At 33.5% G+C, this 23311-nt stretch overlaps 1 protein-coding gene across 1 annotated transcript in view; it reads left to right on the forward strand.

The window, feature by feature from the left end:
• Positions 1–600: 600 nt before the first annotated feature.
• The window catches only part of LOC142348438 (azurocidin-like), a 28287-nt gene continuing 5576 nt past the window's right edge, over positions 601–23311 (forward strand). The window contains exons 1-3 of the mRNA XM_075399796.1: positions 601–851; positions 15221–15320; positions 15632–15686. Coding sequence (XP_075255911.1) covers positions 668–851; positions 15221–15320; positions 15632–15686 — 339 coding nt within the window. The 5' untranslated portion in view covers positions 601–667. The remainder of the gene's footprint in view (positions 852–15220; positions 15321–15631; positions 15687–23311) is intronic.

Below are 23311 nucleotides of genomic sequence, written 5' to 3' on the forward strand. Positions count from 1 at the left end.
CGGTCTTAACTAAAATAAAAAGAATTAACGAACAACTTATAATTGATGCAGTTTTGTCCACTCGTAATAAGCGTAGAATAAACTTTTCTAACTTGCAGAATGAGTCTCATTCGCTTTGTTACATACTAAACTGTGGGATATTTTAGTTCAATAAATGCTGATCAATAAGTTGTTTGCATTGAAGCCGAAGAGACCAACTGAATAGGAGTAACTCAAGTGCTCTATTCTTGTTCAGTTGTTCCAGCACCACCAGAGTCAATCTTCGAATGCTACGATGTAGCTATAAGCTCCAGTATGAGTATACACGGTAATGCTCCTAAATATTGTATATTGTGTACGTTGCCATGACTCCGGGCATATGAGAACGAAAAACAAAAAAAATTGTTTTGGACAACGGAACAAACCAGTGGATACAATTAGAGAAATAATTAAGTTTGACAGATGAGGTACCTTTAAACTTTAATGAGTCTACAATCGCTGTGTCACAATAGCAGTATGATTGTTTTGAGCAAATAAAAGAATAGACCTTGCACTCATCTTAATCTTCAAATCCTTTTCATTGATCATAATGATATATTTCAAAATATCATTCGTATTCAAACTGTTGTTTTTAGTTCAGCTATTCACTTTAAATACCCAAGTTCCGGTTGAGAATGCTGTTGAGTCTATGATCCACAATGGAAGTACCTTGCACAAAAGAGTGCTCAATGATATTATTAATGGGAAAAATGTGCGAATGCGATCATTTTTTGCCACAATATCTGACTTTAGAGGACTAAGCTACTGCGGTGCAGCTATCATCCAACGAAGATGGGCAGTTACTGCAGCATCTTGCGTCATAGGAAGAGCACGTTAGTTTTTATGTCATTCGTTTTTCATCGCACTTAGCTTCCCCATTACTCCCCCCTCCCCCACTCTCGCATCATATTCACCCCATTATCCCCCCAAAGTACAAAGACCAAATGTAGCTCATCCTAGGAAATCGTCAAAGGCTATGCATTGTTCTCAATATCATGTTAAGATCATATTTGATTCCTAGTAATCACAAAAGAAGATAAGAGCCTTGCCAAAATTAATCTAAAGGAGGCTAATAAAAAAGTAAGTATTTTTGGATAGTGTTCGCAACTCAAATCCGAGAGAAAAATCAAGTCATGATTCAAGCTTGTTCGAGACTGTTTCAGGATTTGATTTCTAGAAAATAGTAACCCTAGTTGAGAAATTTTCGGTTTTTAAACATAAGAAATCGTCGGTATCGTCGTTTTTTTCGAGCCAAAAACGACAAAATTTCCAATAACGTTTTCGTTTTAAACGTAGGACAGATTCAGTATCGCCGTTTTTAAACGTCAGAGAGATTCAGTATCGTAGTTTTTAAACTTAAGTGAGATTCGGTATCCTTTAGAGAAATATCAGTACTTTTTATGCTCCGGTTCTGAAAAGCAGATTAGTCCAGCGGAGCGAATAATGAAAACGATGGGCACAGGAATTTTTGAATCGCAGCCAACCGTCAAACTCTTTGCTTGCAAACTACAAGAAAGTATGTCGAAACTCAGTGAATGAGAATTAATCAATAGAATTCTCATCCAAATTCAATAAGTATGTTACAATTTTGATTTCAAAATTGACCAAGATATTTATACTTTTTCATTTATTTTTGCAAATGAGCTTAAAAAAATTTTCAACGAGTTTGCACATTTTTCAGAATTTTTTCTAAAATGAATGCTTGAAATTCCTGCAAAAAGCCCTATCATAACCTCTGACCTCATGATATGTAGAAAAAAAAACAAATTTTCCAATGAAAAAAACGACAATTTCTTACGTCTGAAGCCGACTATACCAAGGATCTCTTGCGTCTAAATACCGAACATACTGAATCTTCTGAAACCGAAAATAACGAATCTCTCTTGCGTCCATACCGAATCATTCTTACGTTTGAAATCGACGATACTGTACAAATTGAACATACCAAAGCTTTCTTATGTTTGAAACCAAAGATACCGAAGATTTCTTTAAAGAATTTTGTCGTTTCTGTTCGGCCTTCTCAAACCGGGAAATCTTGTTGAAATTTTTGATCTTGAAACCCAATTGAAATCAAAATGAAAAAATTCAACCCGCAGAACTGAATTCCATTGACATCTTAAAAAACAGTTTCTGAATATCAAGCAAGACAGCTGTTCAATCATTGTTACGTCATTTTTGGTTGGCACCTAGAATCCCATTGCCCGTTTGGCTCGCTCTTTTTGGAGTTTACCGAAATGTCATCAACAGTAATTAAAGAAGGTTTTTACTGGTGGGCTGCAGTCCATGAATGCGAGTTTTTATGTCTGAGACACTTGAGAACAAGTCTAGTGACTTCCCTATAGTCTTGCTGATGTGTTGCGCATAATAATATAATACGTCTTTTTTGCAGACTACAGAAAACAATTTTTTAGTATTATTTTTATTATTGATAATAATTTTTTTTATCATCAATATTATCATTTTCACTATTTTTAATTTTATTATTATTATTATTATTATTATTATTATTATTATTATTATTATTATTATTATTATTATTGTTATTATTATTACTATTATTATTTATATTATTATTATTATTATTATTTATATTATTATTATTATTATTGTTATTATTATTATTATTATTATTATTATTATTATTATTATTATTAGTATTATTATTATTTTTATCAATATTATTCGTTCCTTTGTTATTAATACTATCATTGTTGCGACCCCACTATAGTGGGGAGGGTGGAACTATATACTCAAATTTCCTTTCTTTCAGTTATTTTTTGCCGATCGATATATATTCATCGTAGAGATTTGTGAGTGGTATCCTTAACGACCAGGTAAATCCTAGAATGTGGAATTAAATTGTTTTTTTTTTAAATTTTCTTTGTACAGGGGCTATCGAGGTTTATAGTTTTGTGAATATTCGATAGTTTTTAGGTCACATTTTCCGTAATTTTTGCAACAATTTGGCTCAAATTTGCTAATATAAATTAGAAGAAATTAAAATTTTCAGCGTTAGAGTGTTATTGTTACCGTTAGAGATAGAAAAGTGTTGCTAAATTGTGTGAATGCTGATTTTTCTGGCCAAAATATTGATAACATTTTCAAAATTCAGACATTTTTGACAGAAATTTCACAAAATATGCTTTTTGGTCCAGATTGTTTAAGTGTGCCAAAAATGGAGACCTAGAAACCGCTGACACAATGTCCCTAAGCTCCCAAAAAGAGCGAGCTAGTTGAAATTTGGCATCCTATAAAAGTCTTCTGGAATTAAAAAATTACTTTTTTTGCAATCTTAACTCGATAATTATACAAAATACATCACTGTTTTTCCATTTTTCGAAAAAATTCAATCAGCAATTGATCTAATTCTTAAACATTTGAAAAATTTGCGTGATTAGTTGGACGGGCAAAAATCAGGGATAGGTTTGATGTCACCATGGATTCTTAAAATCAGAAATTTTTAATTTTTTTTTGCTGCTGGCTTTTCAAAGAAAATTTTGCTTTTTTAAATGTCGGTTACTGACAAAATTTTCAATTGACGGCTCCATTAATGACAACTCCTTATTACGTAAACATCCGGCCAAATGTAGATATGGTTAGAGAACCTTGTGTTTTTTTTGGCTTCGAAGTTGAGTTTTAGTAAACTTTAACTGATTTTTTGTGTTTTGCCCTCAATTGTTTTTATTTTAGTGGTCTGATTACAAATTTGAACTAGTCAAAGATCCAAATGGCTTATTCAAAAGGTTTAGGTGAACCTCTAAACTGCTTTAGGTTGTTATCTTATATCTCTTATGGCATTGCTTATAAATGTTTTATGAAAAATTCATTGATTTTTTGTACTTGTCAAAGTTTTATTACCTTATGTCTGTCAATTTTCAGCTTATTCCCAAAAAATATATGTCAAACATCCCTTCTTATAAGATATTTATTCTACAAACTGAATATTTTTTGTGGGGATTTATTTTGAAAAAAACGGCTTCTTGGTTTTGGTACTACCGCGTCTTCAAACAATTTTGTGATTTTTCTGCATAATTGCCCATATTGCTGTTCTTTTTGTTTCTTTGTAAATTGTCAGATTACTTAACAATCTAGATAGAAAAATTATTGGGATAGGTTTGATATTGTCATGGCAAAACCAGGGATAGGTTTGATATTACAATGGTTTCTTAAAATCAGAGAGTTTTAATTTTTAATTTGCTGTTGCCTTTTTTTCAAAATATTTTGCTTTTGTTTTTTCAAAGTTAATTACTGACAAAAGTTTTCATTCACGGCTCTATTAATGAAGCTCCCCTTTATATAAAAATCAGGCCGAATGTAGATTTAGCTTTTTTCCGAGAGCCTAAGGATTTTTATGGCATTGAGGAAAAGTTTTAGTAAACTTTAACTGAATTCTTGTGTTTTGCCTTCAATTCTCATTCTTTGTGCGGTCTTCTTACTAAGTCTAACCATTAAAAGACACAAATGACTTCCTCAAAAGGTGAAGGTGAACCAGTACCTTGCATTCTATTGTTACCTAATGTCTCTTATGCCATTGAAAGTATTTGTTTTAAGAAAATTTCAGTGAGTTTTTGAACTAGTGAATTTTATATAATATTTCAGTCATTATTTTGCTTATTCTTTGTAAAAAAGATCAAATTTTCTTTCCTATAGGAGAAAAACCAATTTCGTGGCGGTTTTTTCTAACAGAACGTTTTACTTTGGTACTACGAGTTTTCATACAATTTTTTTAAAGCATAATTGCACAATGTTGTTTTTGTTTCTTTGGTTGATTGTCACATTAATTAACAATCTAATTGAGTACAAATTTCCAAACAATTTTAACGGAACATAATTTTTGTTTGCGTAACATATGGTTTTAAGGGCTGCGACAACGTTCTCTTGCAGAATTTGGTAGAATTTTTAACTCTTGCCCTCTTTTTGTTGTTGATGATTGTTATCGCATGCCAATTATTGTGTAATTAGGGGTGTAAATGGCAAACTAGAGATATATAAAAGAACTTAACGACTCATATCAGTATATAGTTTTTGGTTTTTTTGATTTTCAGTATAATATTCTTTAAAAAGTATAAGTATTCTTGTATCCCTTTTTGTTCTGGTTTTCGTCTTTTCTAGTATTTTACAAATTGTATCTTGTTAGAAATTTAGTGTCATTATCGTGAGATCTTGTTAATTTTTCTGTTGAACCAATAAAAAAATTTTCTGATGGTTAATTATTCTGATTAAACCACTGATGTCTTAAGGAATTATTCAGTTTGTTTCAGAAGAAATTTGTGAGATTTAGATGCATTTCATTGTTTGTGGCTCTTTGTCGTTTTCGGATAGTCGTTTTAGAAAAAGACTAAATGACGTTGAAAAAAGACGCAAACGAAGATTTAATTTTCTCGCTGTTATTATTTTTAAAATTTAATGGCTTCAACACTGTGGTTTCGTAAATTCATTTGGTAATTATTTTATTTATGCCTGTATTTATTGTTATTTTATGTTTTATGTTCTTATGATTTAGTCTCACTAAAAACAGAGAGGTTCATTTAGTTTTCCAGAATTTGTTTAATAAGCTTTCTACTCTTTTAGTCAAAAGATTATGTTGGCCATGATTTTTGAAAGTATTTGTTTTTTTAAAAGAAAATGTCTTTCTGAGCTTTTCAAATCTTATTTCTGTTAACTTGCAGTTCAGTATCTCTACAGACGAGTCACATCCTTTGTCTTAAAACTGAAATTTGCTCTCTGTAACAGTTTGTTTTGCTGAAATGGTACAACGAGTTTTCTTAAAATATTAGTCATTTTTACTTATTGGCACTTTTTTATAGGTTTATGTTTTTTTTCACAGTATCGCAAAAATTGGCGGTCGTCTGACCATTTGAAATAAGCGCAATCAATAATTGTTTTTGTTCTTTGTAAACAGCTAATGTTTAATTGGCTGGGACACCGTTTTTTAGCAAATTTTGAATTTTTGCCGTTATTATTATTATTATTATTATTATTATTATTATTATTATTATTATTTTTATTATTATTATTTTTATTATTTTTATTATTGTTATGATTTTTGTTATTATTATTAATATCATTATTATTATTATTTTTATTACTATTATTACTTTTTTTATTATTATTATTATTATTATTATTATTATTATTATTTTTATTATTATTATTTTTATTATTTTTATTGTTGTTATGATTTTTGTTTTTATTATTATTATCATTATTATTATTATCTTTATTACTGTTATTACTTTTATTATTATTATTATTATTATTTTTATTATTATTTTTATTATATTTATTATAATTAGTATTATTATTACTATTTTTATTATTTTTATTATTGTTAGTATTATTATTAATAATATTACTATTATTTTTATTCTTATTATTATTAATATTATTATTATTGTTATTATTATTATTGTTATTATTATTATTATTATTATTTTTATTATTAATATTATTATTATTATTATTATTATTAATATTATTACTATTATTATTATTATTATTATTATTATTATTATTATTATTATTATTATTATTATTATTATTATTATTATTATTATTATTATTATTATTATTATTATTATTATTATTATTATTATTATTATTATTATTATTATTATTATTGTGGTGAGTGAGAAAACACAGTAACCGTGAATTCGTTAATTCCACTTGGAACGATGATTACTATTTCAAACATACGAAAAGGCAGAACTGCGCTTAAGCATTGTTGCGCATTTGCACTATGTATAGTGCTAGACAGACACCTGTCAGATCAACGTTAACACTTTCATAACATACTTCGATGCGTATTCAATAACATGCAGATAAACCGAAAGTAATATAGCTTCACTATATTCAAGTACTACACTTTAACAGGAGTATATATATAATATCATATAGTTTATCAGTGTTTACAAATACTACTTTTAGGAATCTTGGTTGCCAGTTTGTTATCTCCATTTGGAGATAGGTACCCTGGTACCACACTCCCCCAGCCACCGCGAGGAATTTCACTTGTGCAATTCTTCCTCATAAATATCCTCGGGCTTGATGTCAGAAATCGAGCTCTTCCTCGGGGACGTTGATGCTACGTAATGTTCTTCATTACGATCGTTTTCTGCTTCCTATATACTCTTTAGGCTTAGTTTTATCATTTTCGTTTTGTATCTTGACGTTAGATGTTGATGCCATCTCATTTGCTTTTTCCGTATCTTTCGATCCGCATTGTTCCTGATTCTCCTGCGTTGTGATTCCATCTAGAATTGCTATGTTCAGTATTGGTGAACTACTTAATGTCGGTGTTGATTTTTGTTTATGTATCTTTTGGACTGCTTTGTCGATCTTTGGTGTTGATATCGTTGACACAAATTTAGGGGGTATTTCGGGGCTGTTTGGCAACGTGACCATCAAGTCATATTTATTGTCTGACGTGATGGGGCTGTTTTGTGTTGAGATATTTATGGGGCTGTTTTGTGTTGAATCCGATAGCTTAATGACTTCGACAGTTGGTGAATTTAGGAATTCCTTTTCGTCTATCTTTATAAAAAGATCTGTTTTGTTGCTTCTCCATGTGGTTCTTTGATTGTTGGAGTGCTGCTGCACGGGATTTTGCAAGGAATGTGTCGTTTGGGATTTGCTTACCCTTTCGTTTTCCGGCGTTTTTCTGATGAGTGTCTTTTTGAGGCATAGTGTGTTTTCTGTTTCTACGTGGTGATAAGGGTTGATTCTCGTGTTGTTTTCATGGTTGTTGTTTCTTCACCGTTGCTTCCCGTCTTTGTTGTTTCTTCGTTTCCGCTGTTGTGCTCTTTGATTTTTCTTGGCAATGGATACCATTTGTTTATGACTGTACAGATTGTTTTGTCCGCCTGGAGTGTTGGTTGCTGAAGTACTTGGTTCTTGGGTCATATGTTGTTGCCTTTGTCTCATTTGTCTCTTTTCTTCCGGGGTGCGCGTGGGGCTAAGCAGCGGCGCATTCTCGGAGTCGTCGCTTTCGGAGGTGATGTTGATTCCAGGTCTTGATTCTTTCTGTGCTTCTTCTCTATATTGGATGTTCAATTCTGGTTCAGAATCCTGTTCCATGTCCCATATGGCCGCAGGTGACAAGACTGGTTGTTTGAGTAGTTTGCGATCTTGCTTAGTGCACTCTTCACAGGCTTGGTCTGTTATACTACGATGGATCTAGGGAAACCAAATTAAGTTCCCTAGACTGAGCATTCCTGCTTGTCCCGAGAGTGTTTGATGAACTGCATCAATTACGATTTGTTTTAGGTTCCTTGGTATAACCAATTTATTATCATAAAGCATACAGCCGGAGATTGTGACGGCGAGGTCTTTTCGTAGCGAATAAAAAAACTTGTTCGATTTTCTTAGTACTTCCCAGTCCTTGTATTTTGTCATTTAAATGATTGGTGTGAGTGTACGATCCGCCAGGAATTCTTCTCCGAATAGTCGGGAAAAAATGTTTTCGATAATCTGGCATTCTTTCGCTGATACTGCTCAAGGGGAATATTTGTGGATTAAATTCGGGTTGAATTGGTTCGCGCCCTCTTCCGATGTTATCACTGTCCTCCGTTTGGGTACTTATTGTTACTAGGGGTGGTCTTGTTGTTTGATTTTCCATGTTTTGCGGGATTGTCCTCTTCGTATTCGGCGCTCTGTATCTTCTAACGACTGGTCTCCTAGACGTATCTATTTATGGTCTATTTCTAGTTATAACGTTTATAAATTGATTTGTAGATTGATAATTTGTAGAGATTTGTGTAAAAATTTCTAGGGGATTGTATAACGAATTATTTGAATTAGGATGTAATTTAATTGAATTAATTTTGTCCGTTTGGAGAATTTGTGTGTTTAAACTATGTGTTAAATTTAGCGACAGTTTTCTATGGCGAGAGTGGCAAAAAGCGTGTTTTGTTGTTTTCTTGCGTTGAGAACGATTCGTGACGTCATTGTTGTTATGTTTATTATTAGTGTTGTTACGTAATGTGTTCTTAATTAGTGTGAATTTGAAGTCGTTTATTTGGTTTATTACGAAATGTGTATCTTCTTCGGACGGTTGAATTGCAATTCCATTTGGATTGCGGCTAAAAAAAATCTGCAAATCCCATCTGTTTGCCTGGGATGTGTTCTATGTTGAAATTGAATGGTAGTAATCTGTCAACCCAGCGTGTTAACCTACTTTAGTAGGTTTTGTTTCCTCTGTTTTCTTTTAATGCTGTTAGCAATGCTTGATGATCCGTTTGGAATGTGAGCTCCAAACCTTGAAGATAATGTTTAAAATGTTCCAATGTCCAAACAACTGCTAGTAATTCTAATTCTATTGTACTATATCTTTGCTCGACCATATTTAAAAATCGGCTTGCGAATGCGTTTGTGTGCCAAATGTTTTCCGATTTTTGTTCTAGTGTTGCGCCTGAACCTAATTTGCTCGCATCGCGTTTAACTTGTGTTTTTTTGTCTACATCGAAGTGTTCGTTTTCTACTATTTTTGCTATCTGTGATTTGAAAGTTTTCGAAAGCTTTGTATGTTCGTCTTCCCATTTTAGTTTGTTCGAGGCCATTACATTTTCCTTTTTTAATAGTGGACGCAGTGGTTCTGAAATTTCAGCTAGGTTTGGGATAAATTTAATTAGATGGTGATTGCTACCCATGAACGATCTGAGTTGTTTGAGTGTTTTCGGTGTGTCCAATTTTTGTAGTGCTTCGGTTTTTGTGATCAGTGGTGTTACTCCGTGTGGAGTTATTTTGAATCCGAGCCATTCAATTTGTTGTTTGGCGAATTCACATTTTTGTAGGCTCTTTGCTAAACCTTCTTTGTTTAACCATTCTAAGATTATATCTAAAGTTTCTTCGTGTTCTTTTAGTTTTCCTTTAGTTGCAATAAGGATGTCATCTAGGAATGCGAAGTAATTCTTGCATCCTTCTAAAGTTTTATCTATGGTTATTTGAAATGTTGCCGGCATATCGGTTAGGCCGTAGAATCCATTGATGAATCCGTAAGTTCCGGTTGCCACCAAGTATATTGAAGTTGGCGTGTTCGGCAATGTTATTGTCAAGTGGTATTTGGCTGTAGGCGTATTTGAGATCCATCTTACTGAACCACCATGGGCCCTCATTGTTTTTATTTGATGCTATTTGCATTGCGAGAGAATCTGTGAGATGATCAATGCTTTGCATTTGATATTTGTTTTTGTGTATTGCTTTATTTAGTTGATTTGAATCCAGTGCTATTTTTATCGACTTGTCCTTTTTGACTGTTGTTACTATTGGGCTTATGAATAGGTCGTCTGGGCATTTCTCCAGACGGATGATTTGTTTATCTTCTATTAATTTTTGTAATTTGTGTTCTACTTTTTCCACTAGATGTAATGGTACTCTTCGTCCTTTGTGTTGTGTTGGCATTTTTCTTTTTTCTTGATGAATTTCGCAATGTGATTTTTGCTTCTACCTAATCTTGTACAGAGATGTGGATACTTTTTAAAAATCCATTCTGTTATATTTTATTCGATTATGTTTTCGTTGATATTGAAAACTTTCTTACCTTCTGTTTGCTGTTGCGTTAGTGTTAGTCCAAGTTTTGATAGCACATCTCTGCGCATGAGGTTTTGTGATCTGTGTTTTACCACCAATATGTTGCAATTCTTGGCTGTCCAGGATCCTGAGTGTAGTTCCATTTGGATTTGTCCAATACTGGCGATGTCTTGGTTATTGAAGCATTTGAATTTCATCTGTCCATTGTATGGTTCTAGACTCATGTTTTTGTTGTTTTGGATTAATTCATTTGCTGTGTTGATGTCAATGAAACTCCGTGGGGATCCTGTATCTGCTAGCCAATTCAGCTCGTTATTCTTGTTTAGAGTTGTTTGAATTATGATTTCTCCATTTGCAGTCAAGTTGTTGAGTTCCAAATTTTTAGTTTCTTTGAATTCTCTTTCTATCAGATTGATCTTTTTCCAATCTTCCATGAGTTCTGTTATATACATTGTTTGTTCTGGGTCGATTGATTCTTCTTCTTCTTCCTCCTCTAGTGGTGGTGCTATTATTTCTTCCTCTTCTTCGTTGATATTCTTGACGTTCCTTGTTTGTTGAATTTGTGGTTGTTGGTATTGTCCTCTGTTCTTTGGAAGTGGTGGTAGTTGTGATCGACACATTTTTGCGAAGTGTCGTGGTTTTTTACATATGTTGCATTGTGATATTTTTGATGGACAGTTGTTTTTGTGATTTGGTGTGAATGAACCCACACATCTCCAGCATTGTGGGTATTGCTTTGTGTTTTGTGGTGTGGGTAGTAATGCCGGTTTTGTTTTGCGTGCTGATAAGTGTGCTACTGTTGTGTTCCAATTGGAATTGTTTCCTCTCAGTATTTCTTTTTGATTTTGTTGTCCACGTTCTCTTGCTAGTGCGTAGTTGAGTGCTTGTGCGGGTGTTCTCATCTCCGAAAGGAGTTCCATTTGTATGGCTGTGTTGTTCATCTTGCCGATGAGAAAATCTTTTACTAGGTCTTGCTCTACTGCTCCAAATGCTGCTTTTGCTCCTAATTCTCGGAGTCTACTGTAAAATGTTTGTAGGGATTCGTGTGGTTCTTGTCGTGCGTTTATGATTTGGAATCTGTCGTATGTTGTGTTTCTGGGTTTCTTGAATGTTACTGCTAATTCGTGTGCAAATTCGTATGTGCTGCATGTGTCTATTTTCGTGTGTGGATTGTTTTGGTGATATTGTCGTGTTCCTTCTTGTCTAATTGATAGGTATATTAAACTCTTGATTTTGGAGTGAGCTTCGTCCCATGGGTATCTGTCCACATATGGTCCTCTAAATTCTATGGTTTTACACACATTTTCCCAGTCAATTTATCTTCTTTAGTTTCTAATGTCTCTTTTTCTCGCTTCTTCGTCTGATTCGTTTGGTCTTGGGTCCTCTAGACTTGGCATTGCCGGGTAAAATAAGTCAGCTGGGGTTGGTTTAGACCTCAGAAAATTTTTCCACCTTTAAATTTTCCTTTGCCATTACGGCTAGTTTGAATTTCGAAAACCATTGTGCCCACTCTTGATTTGGGTTCGCTCCTGCTTCCCAAAATAGCGGGACTCCTATTGAAGATTTTTATGCTGACTGCGCCATGTGGTGAGTGAGAAAACACAGTAACGATGAGTTCGTTAATTCCACTTGGAACGATGATTACTATTTCAAACATACGAAAAGGCAGAACTGCGCTTAAGCATTGTTGCGCACTTGCACTATGTATCGTGCTAGACAAACACCACTCAGATCATCGTTAACACTTTCATAACATACTGCGATGCGTATTCAATAACATACAGATAAACCGAATGTAATTAGCTTCACTATATTCAAGTACTACACTTTAACAGGAGTATATATATAATATCATATAGTTTATCAGTGTTTATAAATACTACTTTTAGGATTCTTGGTTGCCAGTTTGTTATCTCCATTTGGAGATAGGTACCCTGGTACCACAATTATTATTAATTTTATTACAGTTATTATTGTTGTTGTTATTATTAGTATTATTATTATTATTATTATTATTTTTATTATTAATATTATTATTATTATTATTATTTTTATTATTATTATTTTGTTACTATTATTTTTATTATTAATACTTTTTTTGTTTTTATTATTATTATTACTATTTTTATTACTATTATTATTTTTATTATTTATTTTTTTATTATTTTTATTATTATTATTATTATTATTATTATTATTATTATTATTATTATTATTATTATTATTATTATTATTATTATTATTATTATTATTATTATTATTATTAGTATTATTACTATTTTTTTGTTGTGTCCGCCAAACACCGTGTGTGGCGAGAAGTGCGTGTTGTGCTAGGCGTCTTCGTTTGAGGTAGCTTCCCCTGTGACGTGTTCGTCTGTGTCCTGTGCGGGATTTGGTATCGAGTTTGAGCAGTCCATAGGAGTCGGCTGTGGAGTATCGAATGTCCGATTGAAAACAAAGTGTATGGAGGCTGTATGGAATGAGTGGCTGGAGTGTTGTGAGTCTGAGGATAGGATTACCATGTCCTGTCCGAACGATGAGCAGTTTGGGTTAACGGTTAGGGTCGGAGTTGGTTGGGGTTCGTCCGAGGTGTCCACTAGGTCAATGATTGTGGTTTCTTTTGTGGCAGTTGATTGGGGAATGTTGGCAATTGTTTGTTCTAGTATAAGTTTCTTTACTATAGCTTCTGCTTGCGATTTCCGTATGTTGCTCAGTGGGGGTGACTTGGCTATGGTGGAGACTGTGCTCCTAGAGGGCGTGGTCATCATGAAGTCTGCGGCTGAAGAGGATGCTGCTATGCTGCTATGATGAAAGGCTTTGTGTGCCCTGGGGAGTGCTCGTGGAAGATGCGGGTCGTCTTCTTCCGTTGTAGTTCGTTGAGGTTAATTGGGTTTTGGCTTATGTTGAAGATTCTGCTTTGTTTTAGGGCGGCGATTTTTGCTTTTGTGAATTTTGTATTGGCAGATATCCTGGCTGCTGACACTGTGGCCTTCTTACGGATCGAGATGCGTTTCTCCTCTGGGGCTGAACTTGGGGATTTTCTCTTGGTCAGTTTCTTGGGTAATGCTGATGCGCGTGTCCTCGTTGTGATTGGCGAGATGTTTATTGAAGAATTTGCTGCTAGGGATGCTGGCTCGTTATCTTCAATTGGTGCTGAATTGCCTTGCTGTTGGCTTGTTGTGGTTATTGGTGCTGATGAGTGTCCCGGAGCATCGTGGGGGATGGTTGTCTTCTGGTGCTCGCTTGTGGTCTGCTTCTCCATTCGGGCTGCTTTGGCTGCTTGGGTCTTTTCTGCTAAATAGAACTTTTGTATTTTGTGTTTGTTCCTATTATATTCTCCTACAGTTTTGCATGCGACGAAGTTTATGAGTCGGAGTCTTGGTTCAGGCGGTTTTGGACGTTTTTCGGAGGAGATACCAATGTCGCTGTTACGGATTACAGTGTTTTTTTTTTGGTTATGTGTATCGATAGTAATGGTGTGGGGGTATAGTCTACAATTGTTCCATCAGGGATTATTTACCAGTGGGGTTTTAGAGTTCCTCTGGGTTCGGGTTTTTTTCTTCTGATGGTTTTGCGTGCTAGGTTACGGCGTGTTTTGTCAATTATAGTTGTTTTATTGCCTATTTGAAACCTTAATTTAGACGTGATTATTGTACCATATTTGGCTGGTCTGAGGGGGATGTCGTCCGAGTTTGATGATTCTGGAGATTTCCAGTCATCGGATGGGTTGTCCCGTCGGGAAAGTTCTTCTAGCTTGTACTGGATATCCAGGTGGACTTCGGAATTTGTGTCGCTGTCCCAGATTGCTGCTGGCGTCAGGGTTGGGTTCTGGAGTAGTCGTTTGTCTAGGTAGAAAGATTTTATATTATTGCAATTTGTTTGAGTTAGGGGTTGTTAGAAGGTTAGATAGTTCCGTGTTTTTGGGTCTACCGAAGTCGGCTTGGAATGGTGTTATTTTCGTGACCCGATTGGGTATTAGTCTTATTGATTCGATTATTTCTGATATTTTTCGGCTATTGTGGAATTGTCCCAAATTGGGTCGATTTTCATGGATGCAAGTCTTCGTTTATGTGTTTGTATCAGGCGTACCACCACAATTATTATTATTAATATTATTATTATTATTATTATTATTATTATTATTATTATTATTATTATTATTATTACTATTTTTTTAGTATTATTGTTATTATTATTATTATTATAATGTTATTAATATTATTATTATTATAATTATTATTATGATTATTATAATTACTACTACTATTATTATTATTATTATTATTATTTTTATTATTATTATTATTATTATTATTATTATATTTTTTTATTATTATTATTATTATTATTATTATTATTATTATTATTATTATTATTATTATTATTATTATTATTGCTATTATTATTATTATTATTATTATTATTATTATTATTGTTATTATTATTATTATTATTATTATTATTATTATTATTATTATTATTATTATTATTATTATTATTATTATTATTATTATTATTATTATTATTACTTCTATTCCTATTATTTTTGTTATTATTAGCATCATTATTTATTATTATTAATAATATTATAACAATTATTACTATTAATATTATTATTGTTATTATTACCGTTATTATTAATTAAAAACCGTTGTTTTTGATTAATTTTTTTCAGCTCACGCAATTGTTCTGGGATTTAACAGATTCAGTGCTTATAGGGAACGGAGGAATAACCCGAAGACTCGCTTTGTCCAACAGGTGTTCCTTCACGACGGGTTCGTTTCTTCGTATTTGTGATCAACTAGCCGAAAGTTCAGATAGCTGGAAACAAAATTTAATGAAAACAATTGCTAGAACAACTCCTAATATTCGTTAGTCAAAAATGCGGAGAATCAACTTTAAATCCAAACTACTCCCCGAGGTATACGGAAATTCTGATCTTCAATTGACCAAAAATATTTTCGTGGTTATTCAATTGGCTAATATCGGAAATGTGAAGAACAACTCAATAAGTTAACAGTCACCTAGGACGTAGGTTTAACGTTAAGCAAACATACTAATTCATGCTAAATGCATATCTTTTCAGATTTGTGAACACGGCAGAATATAGAAACAACATCGCCCTGCTCAAATTCAGAAATGTTGCCGATGACCGCAAACATGTTTTGGGTGGAAAAAATACACTTTCTTGGGTGCATATCATTACGCCGCAGAGGTATACCCAAATAGTCACGGGCAAATTTGTTCGTTTTTCCTATGTTAATACATTGAAATTGCAACAATATTGCGAAAAGTAGATACTTTATCAAAAACAGGCAAAATTGAAGGGAATTGCACAACCTGTGTTTGCAGAAGTTTCAAAATTTTAACCGCTAATTTGAGATACAAGCTTTGTATCGTATTCTTCGCGCACTATGTATCACGAATCTGATCCATTTATGTATCTCTTTTTCGCAGGCAACGTAACTCAATTTCTTACTATAATCCGCAATTAAGCCTAATTTAATGCGCGTTTATGAGCATGTAAAGGGGGTTATTAAAACTTTATTATGATATTTAGTGAACAAGGGCGAACAAACACACGCAAGCAGACACACACACGCGAACATCTGCATAAGCAAACACATACACATAAAATACACAAAAACAAAGACCTTAATTTGAGCCAGGGATTTTTCAGAAAAAAAATCAGTTTTTGTGGCGCTGGGATGTACACCATAGAAGTCAAAAAATAGATTCGGCGAGTGAAAATGGATTCCGCCAGTCCCACATTAACATCGCACAAGGCCTTCTTTGAGCGATGTTTTTTTTTCAGAAAAAGTCAGTTTATGTGGCGTTGCGACGTACATCTTAATAATTGTTGCCATTCAACTTAAAATTAATTACTTTGTTTTTAAAGCCGTCTGTATTTAATACTCTTGTACCTAACTCCAATTGCGTTTCAGAACTGGGCCAGTATAATTGTCTAACTAGGGTGGGCTCACAGTTGTTACTGCATATCCTTTCTAATTAGCCGAGTTATGTACCTTACGCCAAATTTCGGAACTGTCATAGTTAGAATATAACACAGATATAGATGCTATAATTATTATATCCCTAATTGTCAACTGCTCGTTGTTGCAACTTTGACGTCGTTAACTCTGTCGCGTGGAATAATTGATTTCATTTTTTTGTCTAAGTTTGTGGTACCACAAAGATAAACTTGGAACTGTTAGCATTGCGCCGCTGAGGTATAACAAAATCGTCACAGGCAAGTCTCCCGACCTATTATCTATGTTCGTTTTTCCTATGTTAATACATTTAAAACGCAACAAAATTGCGAAAAATAGATACTTAAACAAAACAGAGAAAAGCGAAATGCTCAGCGCGTGTTTGAGAAAGTGTTCAAAATTTAGAGATACAAGCTATGTATCTTATTTTTGCGCGCTATGTATTACGAATCTGCACAAATTATTAATCTCGTTTTTGCACGCAGGGTAACTCTGTATCGCGGTAATTTTTTCTAATTTTCGCACTGAAATTCGCAATGCAGCCTGATTTAATGCGCGTTTTTTAATTGAGAGCAATTAAGTGATTAAATGTGGCTTACAGGTTATTAATATACCATATCGTTTTCAAAATTATCACAATGATTTCTTTGATGTTAGTTGTAGGTCGGGAAGGGAAATTGGCATTAATTAAAGCCATTTTTAGGGATTTTTCAGAAAATTTAACAATTTTTTTTCCGGGTAATGGAAAAAATAGAATCAGCTCATACTCTTGATTGTCGGTTCCTTGTTTCTTCATGGTTTTTCAGGCGTTTAATTCTACTCAGGAATCACTGTTTTGAGATAATTTTATTAAAAATTTGACAATTAAATTAAATTCCGAAAAATTCCGTAGTTTCAAAATTCTTTTCTCCAAGGTTGAATTTGCGATTCCATCAATAAAACTATCATTTGCGATTCCATCAATAAAACTATCATCAATAAAAACTATCATTGTTTCAACTAATACCGATGGTTTGTAATGTAGCAACTTATTAACTCCTCTTCTTTGTATATAACATGATAATATTGGACAGAGGAAATTCGGTAAAAAATCACAAGTGAATGGATTACTTTTTCTCTTGCTAAATTTGATTTAATGATTGATTTGCCTTTGAATTGAGCAAATGAATTGTTGAATTGAGGCTGTTCAAAATTTTTGCATCTATTTACAGGTTCACAGTTGTCTAGCATTTTTTCTGAAAAATCCCTTACTTCTGCGTTTGTTTTGGATCTCTATTTTATTTTTCTGAAAAATCCCTCCATTGCTCGGTCATCTTTTTGCGTTTTTACAGGTTTACAATGGTCTATTTTTTAATCAATAATTATTTGCTCTTAATTGATTAAAGTGTCTAATAAATTTTTCTGAAAAATTCCTCCATTCTGCTCTCTCTCTCTCTCTCTCTATCTCTCTCTCTCTCTCTCTCTCTCTCTCTCTCTCTCTCTCTCTCTCTCTCTCTCTCTCTCTCTCTCTCTCTCTCTCTCTCTCTCTCTTTCTTTCTCCCTCTCTGTAGGTAAATCTCATAAATATTACAATCAGAAGCAGATATTTACAAGCGCACTTTTTCAATGGGAGTTTATAAACAATAACAGTTCAAGACAAACATTAAAATGGCAGGTTTATTTCATAATGAGGTATTAAAATTTAAATAAAAAGTTTAGGTCCTTATTTGTTTGCCCGTCAGTTGTCCTTCCCTTTGGAATGTCTTAAAGTTTCTGTCCTTGTGGTGTTTCTGCTGCAAAACAACTGGAAAAGAAAAGGGTGTATATCTTATTTGAAATGACTTTCACTAAAAAACAACAAAAACCAAAATTCTAAGCAAATACATTTTGTTGCGTCATTTATTCTGTCTTTAAATCACTGTAAGAGCTTCAAACTTCTTTTGCTGGCTCAATCAATAAAGCTTCAAACTACTTTTTCATGCCCAAGAGCGCGCATTTAATTAGGCTCAATCGCAAACTAGAGATAAACTTATTGCAGATACCTAAAATGAGTGAAAACGTGCTACAGGACTTGTCATCTACTTTACAATTTTCGAATATCTCAATTGCGCAAAAATGGCGTAAACCCTCTAGGCGTAAAAGTAAGATACACAGTTTGTGTCCTAATTTCGTTCAATTTATGTATCTATTTTTAGCGTGATTTTTACTAATGCGGAAGTTTTGAGGCATACCTCTGCGTCGTAATTATAAAGGAGGTCTTTTTGCGCATTTTTCAGTTTAATTTCCAACTGTTTCCTGCCTCCCCTCCGGCGGTTTAAATTTCATTACCGCGCGTATATGAGTTATTGTGTGTGTTTCAGTATGTGTGTGTGTGCGTGTGTGCATGTGTGTGTGTGTTTGTGTGTGTGTGTGTGTGTGTGTGTGTGTGTGTATGTGTGTGTGTGCGCGTTTGCTTGTGTTTGTTTGTGTATCACCTTTCTGTATAAGCTAAAATCTGGCTATCGCGGATCTTTGTTTTTTTATACTCCGTGAATGTAAATTGTATTAGCTATTTCAAATTTTATTGGGGCACATAACAATTGATTTGCGTGATTGGAGAGCAGAGTTAGTTCAATCCTCCTCTGCTAAGCAATCATTTTTCTTGTAATATTTTCAATTTAAGGCCTCGCTCCAATCTGCTTTCAAATACAAACCCACTGGTTCAACAGTTTGGGAAGGAAACTTAAGTACATCAAAAAAGTTAGTCTGATGATAGTAAGAATTTCAAACTAGGCTTAAACCAAACTAATTCTAAAACAATTGTCGAATCCATTTGGTATATGATGGCCAGTCCTATAATTTTTCTTTCAATTAATTGCCAAAAAACCAATTCCCTATAAAAATGACTTCAAATTTTGCAGATTTGTAAAGAACTGCTCGAGTAATTCACACAAAAATATCAGTTGTTTCTTGTTTTAAGTTTAGGCCGGAACTGTTGTTTTCAATTTAATCAGATAGTTATTAAGTTTAGGAAACCAAAACCCTATTCTAAAATTATTTCTTAGTGGATTTATTTTGACTGCTTTTTACCTAAATATTTCGTGTTTTAGCAGTGTTTTTCATGAAAAATTACATAGACTGTTTAGAAAGTAGTTTCAAATTGGTTTTTCGAAAAAGCTCTTTAAATTTGGCTTCATTCTCTTTTCTAATTTAGAATCCTTGCCTTCGTTATCAGATGTGAAATATGTAGAGCTGGTAAATTTTCTGGAGACAGTTTTTTTTAATTAAAAAGTGTATCACAATTCTGTTGAAAATTTTCACTATATTGCACATAAGTTTTTTAGAGGCTCCGTGATCTGTCAAACGAACAAGAATGTCTGATGTATTTTATGATATTTGAAGACGTTTAAAATGAAAATTACGAAGTAGATGCAGCTTTAACAATCGAACTAATTTTGCTTGCAGGCTGAATTTCCAAAATTCCGGCTCAATTCCAGCATAAAGAAAATTTGTCCCAGCTCATTGTACTACTTCATTGAAGCATAGTTTTTTTTACTGCAGTAAGACGAAAGGAGAATTGTTCGCAATTTATTTTTGAAATATTTTAATTCATGAGAACATATCCACGTCGACCATGATTAACAGTACTGTTTCAGTTTGCTGTATGGTTTTTAAAAAAACCATTTGAGGGATCATCAGATTTTATTTATTTCATTAACAGATAGACAAACATATCAAAATGTTCGCATTCAGCAAGCATCATTTTGCTCTGAACTAGCATAATAAAAGTTACCTGTACTTTGATTGAGCTAAAAACAAAGAATCCAGGACAAAATAATTATACTTCAAAAAGTATTTGAACCCGTATAACTGAAATAGTTTGATCTAATTTTGCTACCTGTTTGCTACTTTTTCTGCCTGTGTTCTTGTTCAGAGTTTGAGAGTCTTTTTTTCCTTGCGCAATTACTATTTTTGTGGCACGAGGATGAGCAACTCAAAACCATATCCAATAAGAACATTAATAATACCCCTGACGACACCAAAAACTAATCTTGCAAGATTTGACAAAAAAATAGCAAGATCTTGCAAGATCTTGTAAGAGAAAGTTGGTGTTGCAAAAATAATGCAATATTAACATTTTCTGCCTGAAACAAGTGGGGTTCACGATTGAAAATTCGAAAGTGAGAATTAAACTAACTGCAATAGAACACACTTAAATAGAGTTAAGGTAAATTTCACTAAGGTAAAAGGCATTGATTTCCTGTTCAATATTTGCTGTCTCTGAATGTTTTTATCCCGCAAGATTAACTTTTGTTTCCGGCTCGGGATGGCTAAGTTTTGCAGAAGAAAATTTGACCATTATCAATTTTTTATCGACATTTTTTTAAGAAAACTTTTGCACTACTTCAGACAGATATTTTTTCAAAATTACTGTTTAAGGAGTGGACTTGTTTCAAGAAATTTATCTAATAAGTCATGTCTGTTGATAGAAATTGTGATTAAGAAAAAATATATTTTGGCGGGAAATGTTAAGTTTTTTTCAGTGGCTCGAGTTCGTTTTCATTGCCTAACTTCATCGCATTTCGTTTATATTCTTCAGAACCCTCACCCAGCCTCAAAACCAGGTCACTAAGTTGTTTGCATAATGCTTTCAAGTACATCTGTTGTGAAATTTTTTTTACATCGTCTAGGTGAAAAACTCACCTATTTTTAACAAGATTTTTTTTACATTTTCAACGCCACTCGGATCAAAATTTTGGGAAATCTTGCATCAGCAGTTTTATGTTATTTTGCATTTTAAATTATTGCTATGGAAATTATTTAATTTTTGAGGGATGAGGATTATATGGAACTTGAATTAGAAGCGTATAGTTAAAACAGATTGTTTTTTGTGAGTGTTACAATTAAAATGATACGTTTCGTAATTTTGATGTTTTAATACTTAGTCACAGATTTTCATATTGCGTAAATATTGTTCGTAATCAGAAAACGAAACGTTGGGGATAACAGTGACAAACACCCATTAGTTTAGTCGCTCTAAATTTTGGACAATTTAATTGTTCGCAAAACTTTTCATATGCCCTAATTTTTCATGACCCGAAATTAAAAAGTGATTAATTTGAAATTAAGAGTGTTAAACAGAGATATGTCAAAGATAAGGGGGTAACAAAAATTGTCCCCCTGTATCTCTTTAAGTTATATTCATCGGGCTCTAATGAAATTTTGTTGGGATGTTCCGCTAATGATTTTCAACATATGGTAGGGATGCACGGCCGATTACATTTTTTCAATCTAAACCGTGAGCACCTAAAGGCTGCTGATTTGACAGTTTTTGATATATTAGAGTGAAACATGATGGTTTAAGTAAGAAATAACTGTATTAGGCAGTCGCAATGGAGTTTGAGTGTAAATGGGGTGTACTGGGTGATCTTGGGAAGAGCTTAAGAACTAAATTATTGATTTGGCTCATAAAAATGCGTTTTTTTGCCGAAAATTGGAAATTAGTTAACAACTAAATTGAGATACCTTTTTTCGAAAAGTTCGGGTTTGATTGACCTGAAAACTGGCGGATAGACTAATATGGTTACAAGAATTTCGACTTTGAGGTCAGATTTCACCGCCCTAAGCCGCTAAGCCGCACGGAACTAGCGCATGACAGTTCTGCGAGACGTATGTTTTGTATTGCTCTTGGAGAATTGCAATAGCTTAATGATTTTTGGGGTTTTAGTGTAACTTTTCATGGGTTTTCTAATGGTAGAAATATTAATTTCTGGATGCGACCAGAAGTCGGTGCTTCGGAATAACTTGAGTGCCGAAAACTATATGATAACATGAGACAGTCAGTGACAAGAAGATTTCAAAACTCGAACCACTCGCAAAGGATAATGCTAGGACAAAAAGTTTCTTGGCACGCAACTAGTAGGCACCCTACAGTTTCTAAAAATTTTTAACCAGAGTGATTGTGATCCACGAATCAAGAAATATGACATTTCTTGAAGTTTGTTCCCCTACGAATCATGCACCTGAAGGGCTCCTGTCATATTTAGGATTAGGTTCTAAAAATTTCTGAGTAGGCGCAACTGTGGATGGTCTTTCTGTGACAATAATTTCTTTTATCAAGTGGACTTCTCATCTTGGACGGCAGACCACTAATTGAGCCCTAGACGTCAAATTTTGGGCTTCTGCGAAAATTGGTCTTTCGGGCATGTATAATTACAAGGAATTGCATGAAATGATTTAAAAAGAGGGAAAAACAATTGTTCTTTTTTAGAGTTGAGTGTAGTAATTTATCCAACACATGGTTTTCGACCGGGTTTGATTGCAGTTAGTCGATTTGATATCGGAAAAGAAGCAATCAGAGCTTTTAAAAGCAACGTTGCCTTCTGTACTGAGTAAACAGTCCTAATGCATATAAGCGGAGTGGGTTTGTTTTTATAAGTTAGTCCGAAGATCGTTTACTTAAGACAAGGTGAAATTTGAACAATGACTGGTATTAGTTGAACGACAGAGCATAGTCTTGCAATGATTTGTTTGCAAAGTAAATAGAGCCCACCTGCAGAATGTGAAAACTTTTCCAATGTAACATGCAATGTTCACTTGAGAGGTTTGATTACTCAAGGTAAGAGCGTGTTGGTCGGGTCTGTGACACATAGAGAAGTAAAATGTTGGACAAATGAGAGTTTTATGCCTAAGCGAGCAAGTGAGCGAGCAATAGACGAGCGACAGAGAGAGAGAGAGAGAGCAAGAGAGCGAGAGAGTGACAGAGAGAGAGAGAGAAGTTGGTTTTTTGGGGCTAAACTTGAGACGCTGGGTTTAGA

The sequence above is a fragment of the Convolutriloba macropyga genome, chromosome 10 (assembly GCF_964194025.1).
Source record: "Convolutriloba macropyga chromosome 10, txConMacr16.3, whole genome shotgun sequence".
NCBI lineage: Eukaryota > Metazoa > Xenacoelomorpha > Acoela > Convolutidae > Convolutriloba > Convolutriloba macropyga.